General features: G+C 32.2%; 1 protein-coding gene across 1 annotated transcript; it reads left to right on the top strand.

The window, feature by feature from the left end:
• Positions 1–98: 98 nt before the first annotated feature.
• LOC123705259 (transmembrane protein 208) lies at positions 99–6,173 on the top strand. Its single transcript, XM_045653965.1, has 4 exons — positions 99–413; positions 570–725; positions 4,371–4,507; positions 4,802–6,173. The coding sequence occupies exons 1-4, from the start codon at positions 405–407 to the stop codon at positions 5,022–5,024; spliced, it is 525 nt and encodes a 174-aa protein (XP_045509921.1). The 5' UTR covers positions 99–404; the 3' UTR covers positions 5,025–6,173.
• Positions 6,174–18,599: the final 12,426 nt, after the last annotated feature.

Below are 18,599 nucleotides of genomic sequence, written 5' to 3'. Positions count from 1 at the left end.
ATATTTAAAATTAATCGAGAATAAAATTGTATTGATAGAAGCTATTTCTGGACGTTTGCCAACTTGGATCATACGCCTGTCAATGTTTTATGACGGAGTCGATTTTTGACAAGTCCTGAAACTGAACATCGCTGAACATTGATTTTTATCAGTCGGCGCAAACTCGGCGTTTCAGTTTCGACGGGAACGGGTCCAGGAGCTCTCCTGCCTTATCCTGTTTGCTAAAAGTAGTTTTCAATTGTGTATAATCATTCCTTGAACTAAAAAATAATAATAATATCCTCCTAAATCAGAGAAACCAAATAAATTTCACAAAAATATTGATATTCAAATTCTAAATTTAAATAAATTATCCATATATTAACTGGCTCTTTCTGGGAAATCTCAAATAGTAGTTGATCATCATGGCACCGGTATGTATAATATTTTTTTTTTCATAGATATTTCAATAAAAATAGCAAAACATCACTGAATAGAGTTAGGATTTCATTCAGCTGTCCTTTCAATTTGCGAATTTAAAAAAAGACTATAATTTTATATTTATTTAACATTTCCAATTTGTTGTGCAGCCACAAAGGAAGGCTCCGACCAAGGGAGCAAAGCAGATCCTGGTGGAGAATGAGACTACGATCAGCTTCTACAGAAACATGGCTGGGGCTGCAGGGTTGTTCTACAACTGCATCATGTTCGGCCTCTACCATGATGATCTGGCTTCGTGGCTCATAGTAAGTAGATTAATTGCTGTATAATTGTTATTGTGTTCCTGTATTTTGATTTTTCTTTCAGCGTCATTAATAAATCTTATTATTTATTTATTTGTATGAATGCGAAAGACAAGTTGTATATGTGTACCCTTTCCTATCTTCATTCTTCTGTATTAATGCTCGCCTTGCCTTTTTTTAAAAGTTCAATAATATAAAAATTTATGTACTCGTGCAAGTGGAGGCAAATTTCAACAGAAAATGCTCTCAATTCTCAACATCCGGTTCTTAGCAAATTAAATGAAATTCTACTAATACTCAATGTTTATCATCAAGAGCTTATTAAAAACATTATGAGAATAAAATACATGTTTTCAGAATATGCAGCGCAATATAAATGCGAAGGCAATTTTTAATATTTATTTTCTAACAGTTATGTTCACCCATATATTTCTTTATATTTGGGAAATATCCAAGAAATATCCTTTTCTAATATTATTAACTCTAAAACAATAAAAAAAGAACTAGAAATTAATTAACATACAAATTGTTATATAAATACTAAAGAAATTATATGAAAAATAAATACTTATAACAAAGTAAAAAACATAACATGCTTGCATTTTGCACATATTGAAATCCGGTTGCATTTGTGCGTATTTTTCCTATTGACCGCAATATCGATCTCTTGTCAACTTTAGGATGCAGCTAAATTGAATTGGAAAAATGCTAGCTTCATTTCAATATGATTGGATAATGGATAAGCGTTCCTGGAATAACAACTTGTCAACAACATTGTTGTATTATATCTGTGTATATGTTTATGCATAGTGAGGTTCTTTAGGTTAAAGATAGTTAAGGTACTTGAATGGCTCTCAAGAGATAGGCGTTTAATTTTATGCATATACATAGTTACTATGTTTTGTTCTGTGGTGAACCTTCTTGCCAGACCTATCCTTTATTCCCATTTCCAATCCTTCCCTTGTCCCAGACCAAAAGTCGTAAAGCCATTTGCAGAGGCAAAGATCTCCAAGCCTTACGCCCCTGCAAATGTTCATACTGTGGTAGCTCTTACCATCAGCTCATTTACTATGGCACAAAAAATACAAAGTTTTCAATGATTTTTTTTTTGTTTTTTTCTATGAAATTGTCTGAAGATTGGGTTACTTTGCAGGCTCCGCAAGCCGGTATTTTTAACATTCACCGGAAAGCTATATGTCGCGTTCAAGAAAATATAATTATTATAATTAGTTTTCTGCATATTAACTCAATGGTTTTCTGTGGGTATATTCCATTTATTAAAGGACGTACTCGTTAGTCGTTACTTAATTAATGAGGTGTTTATTCCTTCTTACTTAGAATGTGTGGGGATAATAGAATAAACAGTTTGAGATATGAAGTGGGTAGTTGTTAATAAACTTAGTTAATTAGGCCTTGACAAGTACAAAACGTTAAGAAGATCTAACTTCAATTATTTCAAGATTTGTTAAAATTCATTAATATAAGGTTTATGTTACAAATTGCAAATGCTTGTAGATTTATATAGCGTTAGAGTAGAAGAAAAGAGTTATTTATAATATATGTACTTACTTTAAACTGAAATTCCAATAATCGCATAGTTACTTACTCTGAAAAGGTACGAATGTGTTAATAAAATCACATTTATCTTACATTTTATTTTTTATTACTAAAGAATCGTGCTATATTGCAATTCACATAAAGGAGAATGCCCATTTTTGGTACTGGCTTTTCTCATGCATCAAGACAACAATATATTAAAAAAAATCTCGGCAATTTAGAGGCCTTCTTACCATCGGAAAATATATTTTGAACAGGGAATGTTTTGTAAAATCTAATAAGACATGTAATTGTTTAGATCCGTTATTATAGATTTAGTGTCCATTACCGTTTACATTTTTGGTACAGGTTTTTTCTCATGCATCAAGATAAAAATACTATTAAAAAAAATCTCGGCAATTTAGAGGCCTTCTTACTATCGGAAAATATATTTTGACCAGGGAATGTTTTGTAAAATCTAATAAGACATGTAACTGTTTAGATCCGTTACCATAGATTTAGTATCCATTACTGGTTACCACGGTAACCAAGCGGTAACTATTATGACATTTACTATGGTAAATAGCTAATATTGTTTTCATTGAATTACAAAAAAATCAATTAACATAAAATCACTCTGTAAGGTATTGTTTATACACTGTAGGTTGTTTTAACATATATAGTGAAGTAAAATAATATAAATATATATAAAAAAATATGATTATGACATAGCTTGTAAGATAGCTTGGAAGGTAACCAGTTATTTCTTATTTGTTTCTTTCTTCGAATATGTAGTGAAAAAATGATTCAAACAACAACAACAATATGTAAACTGAATAAAAACTCTATTGGCATTTTTTAAATATATAAGTATTTAGGTTTTCTTGAAATCCGTCCCGGAAGATTTCTGGTGCCTACCTACACATAGCCGATGAACAGATAGACTTTGCCTGAAAGCATAAGCGCTACGCATAGATTAAATATTATGTTAAACGAAAAATAGCCTTCAGACGTTAAAATACTACCTAAATCACACATAAACCTAACTAAATCGAGTTCATTTAGGTTTTGAGGTTAATTCACATTTTTCTCAATATCTTGAAAACCCCTGTTTTTATCACAAAAAAATGTATTGGTAAAAATCTTTTGAATATCGAAGAACCCTCCAAAACCACTCTGGCATTGACGCAACACTATACTGTGGTCCATACTTTCATGGGCATTCTCCTTTTCACTCGTATCTAATATAGACATACCTACGTTTTCGTGTATAATCTCGTATTATTTTCTCCTAGATTACCGCCCACGGCTTCTTAAAAAACCGCATTCCCTATATCTTTTAGCTGTTTTCAAACTAATCTTTGTACTAAATTTCATCAAAATTGGTTCAGTTGTAAAGGGGTAAAGTTAAAGAAGAGACAGACCGACGGACAAACAGACGAAGCTACTTACGCAGTAAGGATGTAGACCTTCAGGAATATTAAAGTTGTCCTATTGCATGCTGCGCGAGTTTAAATGTTTAAAGTATTGATCCTGTAAACAGACTGCGTAGTTATACGGTGTGTAAACAATATTCAACTACAGCGACGGTTCAATACTGCAACTTAAAGCAAATTGTTATCAGAGCTATTGCCCCGGGCGGTAATTCATTAATTAAATCATATTGTTCAATACTTAGACAAAGTTGGAAACTCTTGCGAACTATCAAAGTTTCCCAGATTGGATTATTGGCTACGGAAGTCATATTTGACAAATTGGTAGAAGCATTCAATTCAACTAACTTCGAAAACGTCGATGAGATGCGGCTTTTACGTATATAGCGATAGAATCTTCCTCAATACAGGGGTATCACACACCTAGATAGGCGAGATCGGCGGCCTTGTTTTACATAGCCTTCCTTGATAAATAAGGGGTGATCACCTAGTTCTTAAGACAGCGAACCACCATACAAACAAATTTGCACCTTCATAAAGTTACAAAAGGGTTCTATTTTTGTAGTTAGAGTGGGCAACCGTGATACGCCTGATGGTAACGATATGCAGATTGATTTGAGTGGACCGTATGGATTAAATTATGGGTATGAGTTTCCTACAACAGTACGTCTTTCAACAGTTTATGAATGTGCTGGTGATGCTGATCTACTTTGCGTGCTACCAAATGATGCGCTACATCAGCCGCCCGACGTACACCGAGCAGGGACAGCTGATCGATCCCGGCTTGGACCTCAACATGGAGGGCGGAATGGGAGAGTAAGTTATTGAATATGTTACGTTTAATGAATTGTGAAGCAATTTTAGGTTGAATGGAGTAGAAGGAAATTCGACGTCCTGACTGCTGAGGCTGACGCATCGACGACTACGACGACGACGGCGCGGTTTTCCTGTTAAAATTAATAAAGAAATATTTTAAAAGTGTTATTATATTCGAGTACCATTCATACTAGATAGGATTTATTGCCATTTACAGTAAACCCAGACTTGTTTATTTCAGAAAAATCTGTTGCTGAGTTCTTTTGCGGTAAAAAAACGATCATTAATTCACAGGCACATCAAGGACGTGGTGATCTTGACTTCGGTCGCCCACATCATGGCCGTAGTGTCCAACTTCTTCTGGTTGATGCTTCTGCTCATCCCGATTCGTGCCTTTTGGCTCCTGTGGAAGCACGTTCTTGGCCCGTGGTTTTTTCAGGAGGGCCCGGAGGATACTGAACAAGATGACAAGAAGCGCAAGAAAATGGAGCGCAGAATGCGCCGCTACAACCAGTAAATCCTTCGGGCTAAAGATTCTCGTGGCTCCCTTCAATTAAGGCCAACATTTGTTAGGTAGATGTAAGTTAGGTCGCTTATACTGCGACACTGGATGTGACCTGTCTCTTCAAGTTTAAGTCTTTTTGGCAAAAGATACAGGAATTGCATGTGTTGGTATACAGTTACAATTTATATTGTAACTCGATTGTGTTGGGAGGATCTTGTCAAAAGGTATTTTTGTGTGTAGCATTTTGAAATGAAATCCAGTGCGACAGATTTGGAATGGAATTTATTCACCCCCGAACTTTTTATGAACAAACGGACATATCGAAATATCTAACATATCTTCATGGGTTGATGTAACGTCAACATTGGCCATGCTTACGAAATGAAATGATACCGAAAATAACCGTCTAAACTCCGTTAAAATCTGTTATACTTTAAAAGTTGGGTAAATTAGTTATTGTTAGGTTCCTTATGGGTATGAAGACATATTATTGCAAAACCCCCTTAGCCATATTATGGTCTAACATTGTTATAGGTAATGTATGTAACAACCATATTGTGTAAGGCACTTTTTTACTTTAGCGCTGTTTTTTTTTAATGACATTTGGGATTATGAATGGGATTTTATTATGTACAAATAATTTTATTGCTGAAATTTTATTTATTTTAATGAATTATTTTATATATGTAAGTTCCTTGTAAGTTCAATGAATTTTTCTCATATTGATTTATTAATATTGTTTAAACACTTAAGATTTTACTTAAATTTTAAACATAATATTATATTATACAATACCTACCTACCTAATGTAAACCTTTTTTTTATTTTTGTATAGGTATCTATTATGTAAATTATAAACGAGTAATCAATTATTTGAAACAATAAAATCAGACTACAAAAGGAGAAACCGAGATCAATAAAACAAAAAAATTAAATAAAATGGCTTATGTTTCTTTCATGAAATTTCTTAAGTGCTTTTGATAACTACAATATTTTATACTTTGCAATAGTTACCTAAGTCCATATTATAGTTTTAAAAATGTTTATTTATTTAATTACTGATACAAAATTCGGATTATTTATTTTCTATTGGGATCCTGGTGCTATCTATGAGCGAGTGTTTTCGTCATGAAATGACAATATAATATTTTGTACATGTAAGTTTTATTTATTTTTCTGTCAAAATATTGTGGCGCCCACTATACACAATAACAAGTATTAGGTTAACCAACTTCAGACCTTGGCGCCCCCCAGAATTTGTCGCCCTGAGCTATTGCCCACTCTACCCCCCCTAACGCCGGCACTGCCAAAAGTACATTTAAATGCGCCTGGGTTAATAAAAATACATATTTTGTTCTGATTACAATTTGCTATTATATTTCAACAAGGTTTTTATTTGCTACTAGCTTCCGCCCGCGACTCCGTCCGCGCGGATGTCGGTCTTCGCATGGATGGTTTATTTCTCCATTTTGAGTAACTCTGACAATGACATCTTATAAATATCTATTGGACCCAAATACGGCTAAGCCTATAATAATACGCAACGTGTGTTCGCGGTTAAATCAATTTTTTTCTACGTATTTTTCCAGGATAAAAAGTATCCTATTTTACGCCCAGGATAATAAGGTATAATTATACCAAGTTTCATCGAAATCGAACCGGTAGTTTTCACGTGATGTCTTCACATACAGACAGACAGACAGACAGACAGACAAAAATTTTTTTAATCACATATTTGGGTTTGGTATCGATCCAGTAACACTCCCTGCTATTTATTTTTTCAATATTTTCAATGTTTAGAATTGACCCTTCTACAGATTTATTATATGTATAGATTTTACAAAAAAATTGTAATGAATGCATTGTCCAGGTATAACCTTATCATTTTGGTAAGACAAGGCAGCATAAAATGAAATCAATAAAAAGATAAATACCGTTTTATATCAAATTTTTATGTGATTGTATTATGTAGGACCAGCCATAGAGACAAATTCGACAAAAGTTAACTCCTTTCGAAATTGTGAGGCAAATTTTCATTTATTCGTAAAGAGAAGATGAAGGGCTTGATTTTTGGGAATTAACGGCATAAATTTATACAAAAAAGCGACAACACGAATACGTTCGAAGCCAGCGCATGCATTTATTATAGCATCATACTTGCTGCAGCTTATCGTGTTTATTGTGTGAAGTGTCTACGGACACCTAGCACTGAGGACATATTTTATGTTTAAATACACGGTATTTACACATAAAATACCTACGTCCTCAGCGCTTCAAAGGGGCTCGGCTATTAAAACTATTTACCAGGACTATTTATACAGAGTCATAGTTAAACACGATCCATTTCTACATTTAACCACGTTCCAAGGACGCTTATTTGTCTCAATGGTTGGATTTTTAATGAATTTGTAAGCTTTCCGTCCTTTATTCTCCATCTAGGTGGGACGAGCTTCGTTTACTACGTACGCTTAAATAAACTAAATAATAAGCATAATTTGCTACGCTCAACCAAGTTACATTGCCTCTTTCCTAGTCAGTATGTATCGTGAAAAAAAATGTTTAAAGACATTCAAGGGGTAACAATAACCGGCCTCTTTAGTTAACGTTTTTTATTAATTTAAGTAAGTTTTGTATATTATAATTAAGATCATCCAATATATCTATGATCATGTAATAACTCAACATCATAAAGACCGTGACGAAAATGGGTGAATAAGTAGATAGGTATCGAGTGGAATGAAATCCGGGAATAGGTGTAATATCGACAATTTGAATCAGCATCCTGTATCCTCAAAAACATATATTTAGGATAAATCCCCTTGACTATATGTTCAATATATTAATGTGATTGGAATTGTACTCCATCTTTCTTGATATAAAAATACTTATTACTTACTTATTTCAAACATTCGATAAATATAGATGTTGTAAAACACAAACTACTGCTTAGATGTCTGATTAAATGACTGTCTGAATCTGTGAAATAAAAAACGTTAAGAGTAATCTTGTCTATCGAATAATTTTAACTTTTTTAACCGCAAAATATTATGTATCGTTTTTGCTCTTGTTTTTCTCAAAGGTGATTAATTGTGCAAAGATATGCGAATTACTTTTATAATACCTATTGGAATCAACAAACTGTTAAGAATAATGTATTTTATTTTATGCACATTTCTTTAAAAGTTTTACCTAGTTACCTGTTTTTAAATTTGGGCTAAAATTTTTAAAGTCACGGATTGAATACAATGTAGGTACTGCTACTTTTAGAATGATATTATATTCATTATACTTTATAACTACAATCGTCCTCTACGAATGTATAGTTCTTAAGTATGTATTTTCTATTAAGATTTCACATGGTAATTTAACAAGTATTTATCTCGATGTTAAAATTTACACGCCGACTTCGCGTATTGTAACAATTAGTATAAGGATGTTTATGAAGTAATCAATAAATGGATGAACATACATGTTGTTTTATTTGCTTCCTATTTTTGCACACTACTTTATCAGCTTAATCAAATCTAAATATTTAGTTCAATTAACAACATTACCGGGGTATATCTAAGTATAAATTAGTCGAGTTTGCTTCATAAAATAATAACCAACTCAAACTGTCAATTATTTTATGCCTGGATAATTAAATTAGGCCCAATTTGGGGATATATTTCCGATTTTACCGGCCGAAATAGAGCGCTGCTCATTTACTCAATAATTAAGGTTGATTTAAATTTCTATCAAATGCATTTGAAATAAAATGGCGAGTATTTTGGTGTTGCATATGTAAATATTTTATACTGCAACTAGTGGTCCGCCCCGGCTTCGCCCGTGGTACCTACATGTTTAAACTATCCTATCTCTCAAGTTGGATCGAACTGCACATGGTGTGCGAATTTTATTATAATCGGTTGAGTGGTTTAGGAGTCCATTGAGGACAAACATTGTGACACGAGATTTATATATATTAAGACTAGTGGTCCGCCCCGGCTTCGCCCGTGGTACCTACATGTTTAAACTATCCTATCTCTCAAGTTGGATCGAACTGCACATGGTGTGCGAATTTTATTATAATCGGTTGAGTGGTTTAGGAGTCCATTGAGGACAAACATTGTGACACGAGATTTATATATATTAAAAAGAAGATATATATTATATGTGCGTTGATTTATTGACATATCGAATTAATTAATATTTATCTGTATTACTGAATATTATCCATCGTTCCAAGTTGCTTACGAAACCTTGTTTGGGGTAATGGTATGAGGTACTCTTAACAGTAACTAACCATACTAACTATTCTGAAGATAATGATCTGATATTAGCATTTAAAAATATTTTTATAGATAAATATTTTTATACACTTTAATACCTATTACCTAACATAACAGGCAGATGCACTATAATATACCTACACTACACAAATATACCTATACACAAGTTTCATTAATTTTCATTGTAATTTGTAATAACTACATATTTTATACCTTTTACAAATTGAAAAGAACCTGCATGTAGGTACAATTAACTTAATCAACAACTCCATCGGAAAAACCATTAAACATATTACCAAACAAAACATAGTAACAAGAAAATGCCCGTTGGAAAATTGCATACGTCGTGACAATGCGATTTATTAAATGAAATTGAAAAGTATTTTCAGACGGACATGAAATGGAGCAGGGTGACCACCACGAGCCCCCACAGGGAGGCTGCACTACAGGTGTGTGCTCGTCTGTGATTTGCATGTGTAAACGATCGATGCACGTAACAGATAGGTAATAGCTAGGTACAAGCCTGTATTGCGCATTTAGTGAACGCATCCTACCTGATACCTTTGACGGTATCAAAATATGAATAGATAATATTATAATTGCCACGAGTCCAAATTGGATAGACCTCCAAATTATACCATTCTGATGTAGGTACTTAATTGTTCACTGAGCCCTGTTTGAAAGTGTACACCCGTAATGACTCTTTAATGACTAATGTAAACGAGAACACCGCTCTTTATTCCGAAACAATACAATTTATTTTCACTTATGTACTTATTTGGCAGGAATCGTATAACTGCATTAAATTAAGAACAACTCTTATTTCCCTAAATTGGATACTTACATTTAAACAATGTCTGGTTGAATCAACAAATTCTTTGTATAAATGTTAAAAAATAATTAACGATACATTGTTATGCATCAAAAAACCGTCGTTGTTATGCAGTTGTTTATTTGGCATTGTTGCAATTTATGTTTTTACAGAAGGTACCTAACTACGAAAAAAATTGCACATAGTATGCGAAGTTTATGAGTAATTAAAAAAGTGTTAAATTAGTAGGAATACATTAAGAGTAATTAAACATTTGAAATATATGTCTTAATGTTATCATTATGTTATTCAAGCTTATATCTAGGGCAAAGATTTTGCGATTATACGTAATCTGTAATTAATACATGTACTAACTATAATATTATATCTCTAGCAAGTATAGCATATAATAAAATTCACGCGAATTCTAGAGCATCGTTAATTTTTAAATTATCTACTTATGGCAAAATTTTGACATGTTTTCAAGGTTGGTGCCTAGTTTATGGTAGTTATAATAGATGTGGTAATAATGTTATAGCCTAGTTAATTTCGCTTTATTCCTTTTAAAAGTAAAGAATACACGCATTATCTGCTTCGAAATAAACTCTACTGCTACGGGCTATGGCAAAGGGCAGAACCAGAAATTGTATCCTTACATTTGAAATGTGAAATAACCTAGGTATGTGATTAAACAAATTTAATTAATAAAAAATGAGTTCACTGTAAGTAAGGAACACAGCAAGATATCCAATTCATTTGCTGCAGGGATTGTCGTTATTATCGAGGATGTTACCAATTCGTTTGTAATCCCTTAGGTAAGTCGTATATTTAGACCGAATTACGAAGGAAAAAACAATTTACAGTTTCCTATATGTAATTAACTATCTATAACAGTGTACATAACTTATGATAGCGCACCGCGGTTACAATGTATTTGTTACGGAATTGATTATTATTTCATGTAATGTCAAGTTATGTATGGATTACCATCAGACCTTGTAAATAATATTTATTGGGTTTACGATAGCCGAAGCTTCTTCTAACGTGTGGGCGTTACAAAATATACACACGAAAAAGAGACTGCATATAGAGGGTATATACACATTCATGAAATAAACCCTAGCTAGGTGCGCTATGCTTCTTACCGCCCTGCGCCAGACAGACAATAAGTAGGCACTTATCGAGTGAGGTGATTTTAAACGTATTAGTTACTTATATTTAAATTACCAAAAAAAATTGAATGATATTTGAATTGTCTTCAATTTTTTGTACCTACTCATCAAAAGAAACTGACTTTGAATGTAATTTTTTTTGAAACCATATTTTGTTCATCTCATCTCAGACTTCTTGTAGAAGAAAATTATGACACATTATGTTGAACTTTTTGTTAAGCAACTTTATAGAGCTTCTCGTCGTCTCTTTTTTATAAATGCTTTCTGAAACAGTAGTAGTTACCTAATGTTTAAACGCTGTTTATATACCTACACTGCTAGGTATACCTTTAAAATATGTTTTAAATGCTGTTTCTGACTATATTTACTATACTTTGTATACACATAACACAGCTATGAGCTATATATTTGATTGTTTCAAACGGTTCCTGTTATAATGAAAATAGGAGTCCATCAATATCATTCATCAACCCCGCCCTTATTTATAAAGCATGTGAATGCTATGAAACTAAAATGTATAAAGGTCTAAACGCATAGTCTAAACTCTAAAGCATAATGAATATGCTATTAATGTTCCTTAAGCAGGATATAACTGAGCACCATCGCAACAAAACATGAACACATAAATGTTTCATAAAAACATACACTGAATATTTTACAAATTCTTTTTTGTCAATCCCAGACAGGGGGTGTCTGCATTTCTCCCTATGTCCATAAATTTATATTGGCATGTATGTAAAAATATGAACTTACTTCTTGATCATGTGTAGGTACTTTCCTAGGTAGGCTTCAGGGCTTCAATAAATATTTATATTTCTTGAACGTAAAGTGTAAACAGGCGTAGAGCATTATTTCGTTGTTCTTAGTGCGTTTGAAAAGATTATATGCAATGTTCTTACTTCTAATACTGCAACACTGAATACGAGTTTTTATTTACACTAAAAGATCACGAAAGAATGCTCTAGCTCTTGCTCTTGCTAGAGTTAGAGCTCTGTTCGTTTGATGTAAATGCACAGTAAGTGCCCTTAGCGCTCTTACGCACTAGCGGTTAACCGCGGGGGCGGCTAACCGCGCGGTTAGCCGCTTTCCCATTTTAATATGCAACCGCTTATGATTGTACGCACTAATCATAAAAGCGATTGCATATTAAAATGGGAAAGCGGCTAACCGCGCGGTTAGCCGCCCCCGCGGTCCGCTAGTGCGTGACAAATTCAATGAATTTTTTGTATGTTTGTTAAATTTGACTTTTGAAGTATTTATATAACTACGCTATTTAAATAAAGCATAAATTTCAATAGCTCATATATATTTTAAAAGTCATCATTACCGCAAAAAATAGCTCAGAATTCTATCTATTTCATAAATATCCAATGACTTCTCTTTGTTCAATATATTTTGTTTCTAAGTCAAGAATTATAAAATGAATATTGAAGAAGGTACATTGACTTTCTTCAATATTAATAATAATCAGCTTATAAAAGTTCTGATTTCCATCGAACTAATATAAAGGTGTAAAGACGTCCATTCAGCTCAAATCACCTTTGTCTTTGTATTGTAGACAATAGATTTTCTTTCATCGTCCTACGTTACTAAAACCTCTTTGTAATGCGTAATTTACTTTACCAAGACTAGCGCGTCACACACGGTGAAGATACTTTCGGTATCAGCGTTCTGACCATCATTTTTCTTTTTGTCATTGCGTACTAAGACCCCTGTAGAACCGCCATCCTGTTACAATTAATGACCTACAAAATTTCGGGTCTTCACCGTGTGTGACGCGCTTTATTATAAAATCTCATGATACCTACTCTTGTAAGACTGGTGAATACTTGGTGAATAGTGTCTTATTTATAACATAGGATGTCATTTTTTTTGTTTTAAATCTATACACGAAAAAGGCGTGTTTATGATTTAAATGATTTTTGGTTAGTAAATTTGACTCCGCCTCTATTGAAATAATAACTTTTATACCTACTTTTTTTAATAAATGCAAAATATGTCCACACGAGTGGAGCCTGGGCTAGCACCTAGCAGATCGTCTATCCGAAAGTTTATTCGAAGTCGATTACGAGATTGAGCTTAAAATAACTTTTTAGTAAATGTAACTACTTACATGTAAAAAAACAGGTAATTTTATATAATGAGGGTTATTTTAATCTATAGGTACTTACTATTATTGTAAAGCTGAAGAAAACACGCTAATCGTAGGAACCGTGCTTCGGATTTGGCATAAAGAGTATGGGCTATATTACTTATATTAATATCATCACTAGGGCCCGGATTTATATTAACCTCAGATGTGAATTTTCTTCTGCACTTTACTGGATTAATCCTGTTAATATCCCGAAGCTTTATTTCTTCTGCGTCCACCAAAGTTCTAATAATGTTGTTTATAATAGTATGTATTTACATAATAAATTTATTAGAAATTCTTTTCGTAAGTAATCATGGTAAAACATGTGATTATTGTTGTGCATTTCAAATGTTAATGAAATGGAAGTTGATTAAATTGTAATTTTTTACTTTTTTCAATTTTCACTATTAACAATATGTTTATTAAAAATGTTGTCAACTTATTTTTTTGTACATATTTTTTTCCATATTCTAGTTTTTTCACTCCATTTTATATTTTCATATTTCGAGATTTTTAATACATATTTATCAGGGCTCTAACTTGGCTCTAGTCATCACGCTAATTCCAAATAGGAGCAGACCTAATGAACTAAAACCGCGGGGCACAGCTAGTATTACCACATATATAATAATATAGTATAATATTAGGTACTATAAGTTGTTAATTAAAATGAATAGATACTTATATACTTAAAATCAAAATAGTAAAGTTTAACATGCCTGACATAATTGTAAATGTACCTACCTACTTACGTACATAAAATACTGAATAGTAAATAATAAATGTACTCACAATATCATAACTAAACTAACATATCAAATTGATATCGATCCACTTCAAGCCTCTATGCTTTCATAGACAAATAGCTTTTTGCCCGGGGATTCTAATCAATAATTATATTATATTACCAACTAGCGGTCCCGGCAAACGTTGTTCTACCTTACTATCATTGAGGCTTATGAAAAACTAGCTTACCGCTCGCGGCTGCGATCGCGTTTTCAAAGAAAAACCCGCGTAGTTCTCGTTCCCGTGGGATTTCCGGGATAAAACCTATCCTATGTGTTAATCCAAGTTACCCTCTATATGTATGCTAAATTTCTTTCTTTTTTATTTAATTTTAGATTATATTAAATTTTTAAATATGAATTGTGTGTAAATATGAATCAAGTTACCCTCTAGGTATATGTATGTCAAATTTCTTTCTTTTTTTATCTAATTTTAGATTATATTAAATTTTTAAATATGAATTGTGTGTAAATATGAATCCAAGTTACCCTCTATATGTATGTCAAATTTCTTTCTTTTCAATCTAATTTTAAATTATATTAAATTTTTAAATATGAATTGTAACTATTGCTTTCGATAACTGTAAACTGTATTGCATTGTAATAATAATTGTACACATTTTGTTGGGTTGCGATCTGCTCCTGAAATTAACGTATTGTCTATAGGCCCAACAAGATCGTGATAAATTAATTAATTTCATTGTAATTGGTTCAGTAGTAATTGCGTGAAAGAGTAACAAACATACACATACACATCCATCCTCACAAACTTTCGCATTTATAATATTAGTAGGATAGGATAGATGTTCGCCGATTCAGATCTACTCTCTACTCAGATCTACTCAAACACAAAAATTCAAGAGAATCGGTCCTGTATTTCCGGAGGAGGAGTGTAGTGAGTGGTAACTTACATTGTGATAATTGAGATTTTTATATATATGTAGGTATAGAGCGATGAAGGTATACAAAAGATAAAGACTCGAGACTCACTCTATCTATTATTAAGAATAAGAACCGCATTAAAATCTGTTGCATAATTTTAAAGATTTTTATTTTGTGCCATGTTGATCTTAATTCATATGTATAGGACATAAGGTTATGACGTCGTTGGACATAAAGTCATAGAACCTATACAAAATGAAATTCACCAAAACTTGTTAATCCGTCCGGCTCAAAAATAAACATACATTTCACATACGGTGACCTATATTAGTAATTAGCCAATCATATCCGCATTCATTAAAATTCCGCTATCTATAGCGGGCAAAGATTATAATAATTGCAACACTTTACAAATAATGCAATTCTTTTAAAGTAGGTGAGCGCCAAATATGCCTCGCAAAAACACCCTTTCACGAACAACTTTGTTTTTCAGATCACATTATGTAACTCATTAAACATGCCTGATCTACATATATTATGAAATAAACTTGGACTACGTGATTCAGAACAATAAATTAATATTGATTTTATTAATTAATATTAAATACTTAGGTATTACATTCAGCAATGACACTGGTTTGTTTTTGCTAATTTATAGCTACACTAATATTTATGTTGTGTAAAATATGAATCGCCCGTCGAGGGCTCCAAACAAACCTATTTTTTATTATATTGCAAATTTAAATATATGTTTTAGCAATTTTCCTCTGTCCTAGAAGATTTTGCTGTTTACTAAATTTCAAGACTTAATTTTCACGAGAATTACGCTGTAGATTTTGATTCTTTTGCAAAAGTCGAAATTTTCGAAAATTTGCAGTATACACGGCTGTGTCTTTTTAATGCGGTGGTTCGTGAGTTTGATTGTTTCATAGCTTCAAGGGACCATAGACTCGAGTATTCTATCTAAAGTTCCTGAGAAGGGATAGGGTCTTCTTTAGAGTCGTCAGGCAGACTGACAAGTGACAGGCAACAAAGTGATCCTATAATGTTCCGTTATTTTCCTTTTAGGGCTTGGAACCCTAAAAACATAATTTAAATTTGCTACTCGAAGAGGAGACGTCCTCATTGAAGGACTCGCTCTTCACGTCAAAGGTACTTTGTCAGGTAACACATCCGCTTATCGCTAAACCATTGTTCATAAAATTAACAAAAAAAAAAGTAAGTATTTTTGTTTTTGCATTTTTTTATTGTGATATTTAATTCCCGCATAATATTGAAACTATATTTAACCAAGAAGGGAAGTTTCCAGTCCCGAACCTTGCCTCGCCAATTAATTATGACAAATAACGAGTAGTGCCGTCCGCGTCCTCAATAAAAACGTTCTTTTATTCAATGACTTTTACATATTAGTGCTAATTAGTGCAATATAACAATTGATTTATTACCTCTTAAACATTCTGCTTTTGAATTATTATTTTTTTTTGTTTGTGACATATAGCTGTCACATAGTTTAAACAAAAAAATAATTTGAATAAATCCTTGGCCCTGCACAATACACACCGCATTCTCGGTTGGATCTCGTGAAACGAAAAAAACGGTTAAGTGCGACTCGGACTGAGGGTGGTACTGAGGGTTCCGTGATGATTTATTTCTTTGAAGGACTCTTTTTAAAATTGCAATACGGAAGACTTGCGGTACTCCGGCCCCTGGATTATCGACAGCCCCTTTTAAGTTTTAATCTGACATGTCTTTAAAAAATAATTGAATACGTACCTACCTACTAGTTAGTTACCGTTCACAATATAGTGCAAAAAAAGTTTCTTCGTTTCGAGATTGAGGAATGCCATCCCTCTAAAATATAATATAATATTATATCCTTATTTTATGTACTTATTTATTGAAAAAATTTTCTCCGAAATTTTCAAGTGTAATGCCTAAGTGAAGTCACAGTAATATCACATTAACTATATAGAAATTTGTTAGACTGTGGTAATAGGGTGCCGTTTTACTCTGTCGGTACCGTACCCTAAAACATCCGTAACGTTCTGAAAATTTTCAGTTAAATACATCTACGGAGTTCCAGCTCAGACCACTACTGTTTATCAATACTTAAATACTTTTGTCTATTTTTGAAAAATTCATAACTTCTATACCTAATAGCTTCTGTAGTCTGTACTCTGCACTAGGTAGTGATTTTTCGGTTCTGTCATTTACACTAGTAAGTATACGTTTATCTATTATTGTTGTTGTGTTTTATATCAGGAATAATTTAGTGTTCTTGTATTACAAATTACAAATGGCCTTGGGAATATTTTGAAAATGATTCAAAATGCGAGTGGTTGCATTCAAAGTTGGCATTCTATCTTGGTTCATCTAAATGCTAATTTTCAAGCTAACCCGTTTTTATTTTGTAAATACTTAAATAAAAACACTTATTCAAAAAACTTCCTACATCGTAAGCGTTATGGATGAGCAGTTTTGAGTTCCTGAAATCGGTTAATTGAAACATAAAGCTGACTTCAAAATACCTAGCTTTCAAGATCAGCAAAGTATTTTGCTTATGTGATAACAAACATGTGACAAAATTATTTTTATGTAGCTACCTATAGTATTATGTACTATAATACATTCACCAATATTATTTTTTAATTTATGAATTATTTTTCTAAATAATTTCGCAAATTATTATAATAACACAATAAAATATTAATGGATGTTAAATATGTAAGGAATTAAAATTAACAAATTATATCAAAAAATGCTCATTTATTTTGTATGACGTACATTACTAGTTTATTTGTATGTTCAAACTATTAAATTTATATAATTTTATGTATGTAACGTAATATAGAAACAAATATGTAACAATCTAAAAATTTAATTTCTTTAGTAATTTCCGACAAAAAAAAATTAAAAAATTATAATTAAGTAACTATGTTTATTTGTTTTGGTTGTTATTTATTTCATATTTATATTTGGATAAGTAGGTTTAAATGAGTAGGTACAGATAAAAATATTCAAGAGCGCGTAGACAAGTGTAAAAATTAGTTGTTGTTTTGTTTTCTTTATAAATAACTGTATCATTAATCATTATATTGTTAACCGTATCTTAATATTTTAATTTTTACAATTAAGTAAGTAGGTACCTAAATTGTTCTTTAATATTACTACGGGAACTTTCATTGTTTTGTGTAGGTATATATTATGTGCATTGAACAGAGAATAGTCATAGGTAATTCCTCTACTGTCATGGAATCTGCTTACATGGCTTAATCTATCCTGAAAACTCTTCTACAAAAATTGAGTTATTAATAACTAGCTTACCGCCCGCGGCTTCACCCGCTTTGTCTAAAACCACAGTCTAAAACCTAATTAATAATAGTTATACTAAAACCTTCCCCTTGAATCACTCTATCTATTTAAAAAAAAAAACATCAAAATCCGTTGCGTAGTTTTTAAGATTTAAGCATACAAAGGGACATAATATTATGGACAGAGAAAGCGACTTTGTTTTATACTATGTACCTAGTGA

Source organism: Colias croceus, chromosome Z, assembly GCF_905220415.1.
Source record: "Colias croceus chromosome Z, ilColCroc2.1".
In the NCBI taxonomy this organism is placed as follows: domain Eukaryota; kingdom Metazoa; phylum Arthropoda; class Insecta; order Lepidoptera; family Pieridae; genus Colias; species Colias croceus.
Note: the sequence above shows the minus strand (reverse complement) of the source record. Positions and strands in the feature narration are given on the sequence as shown.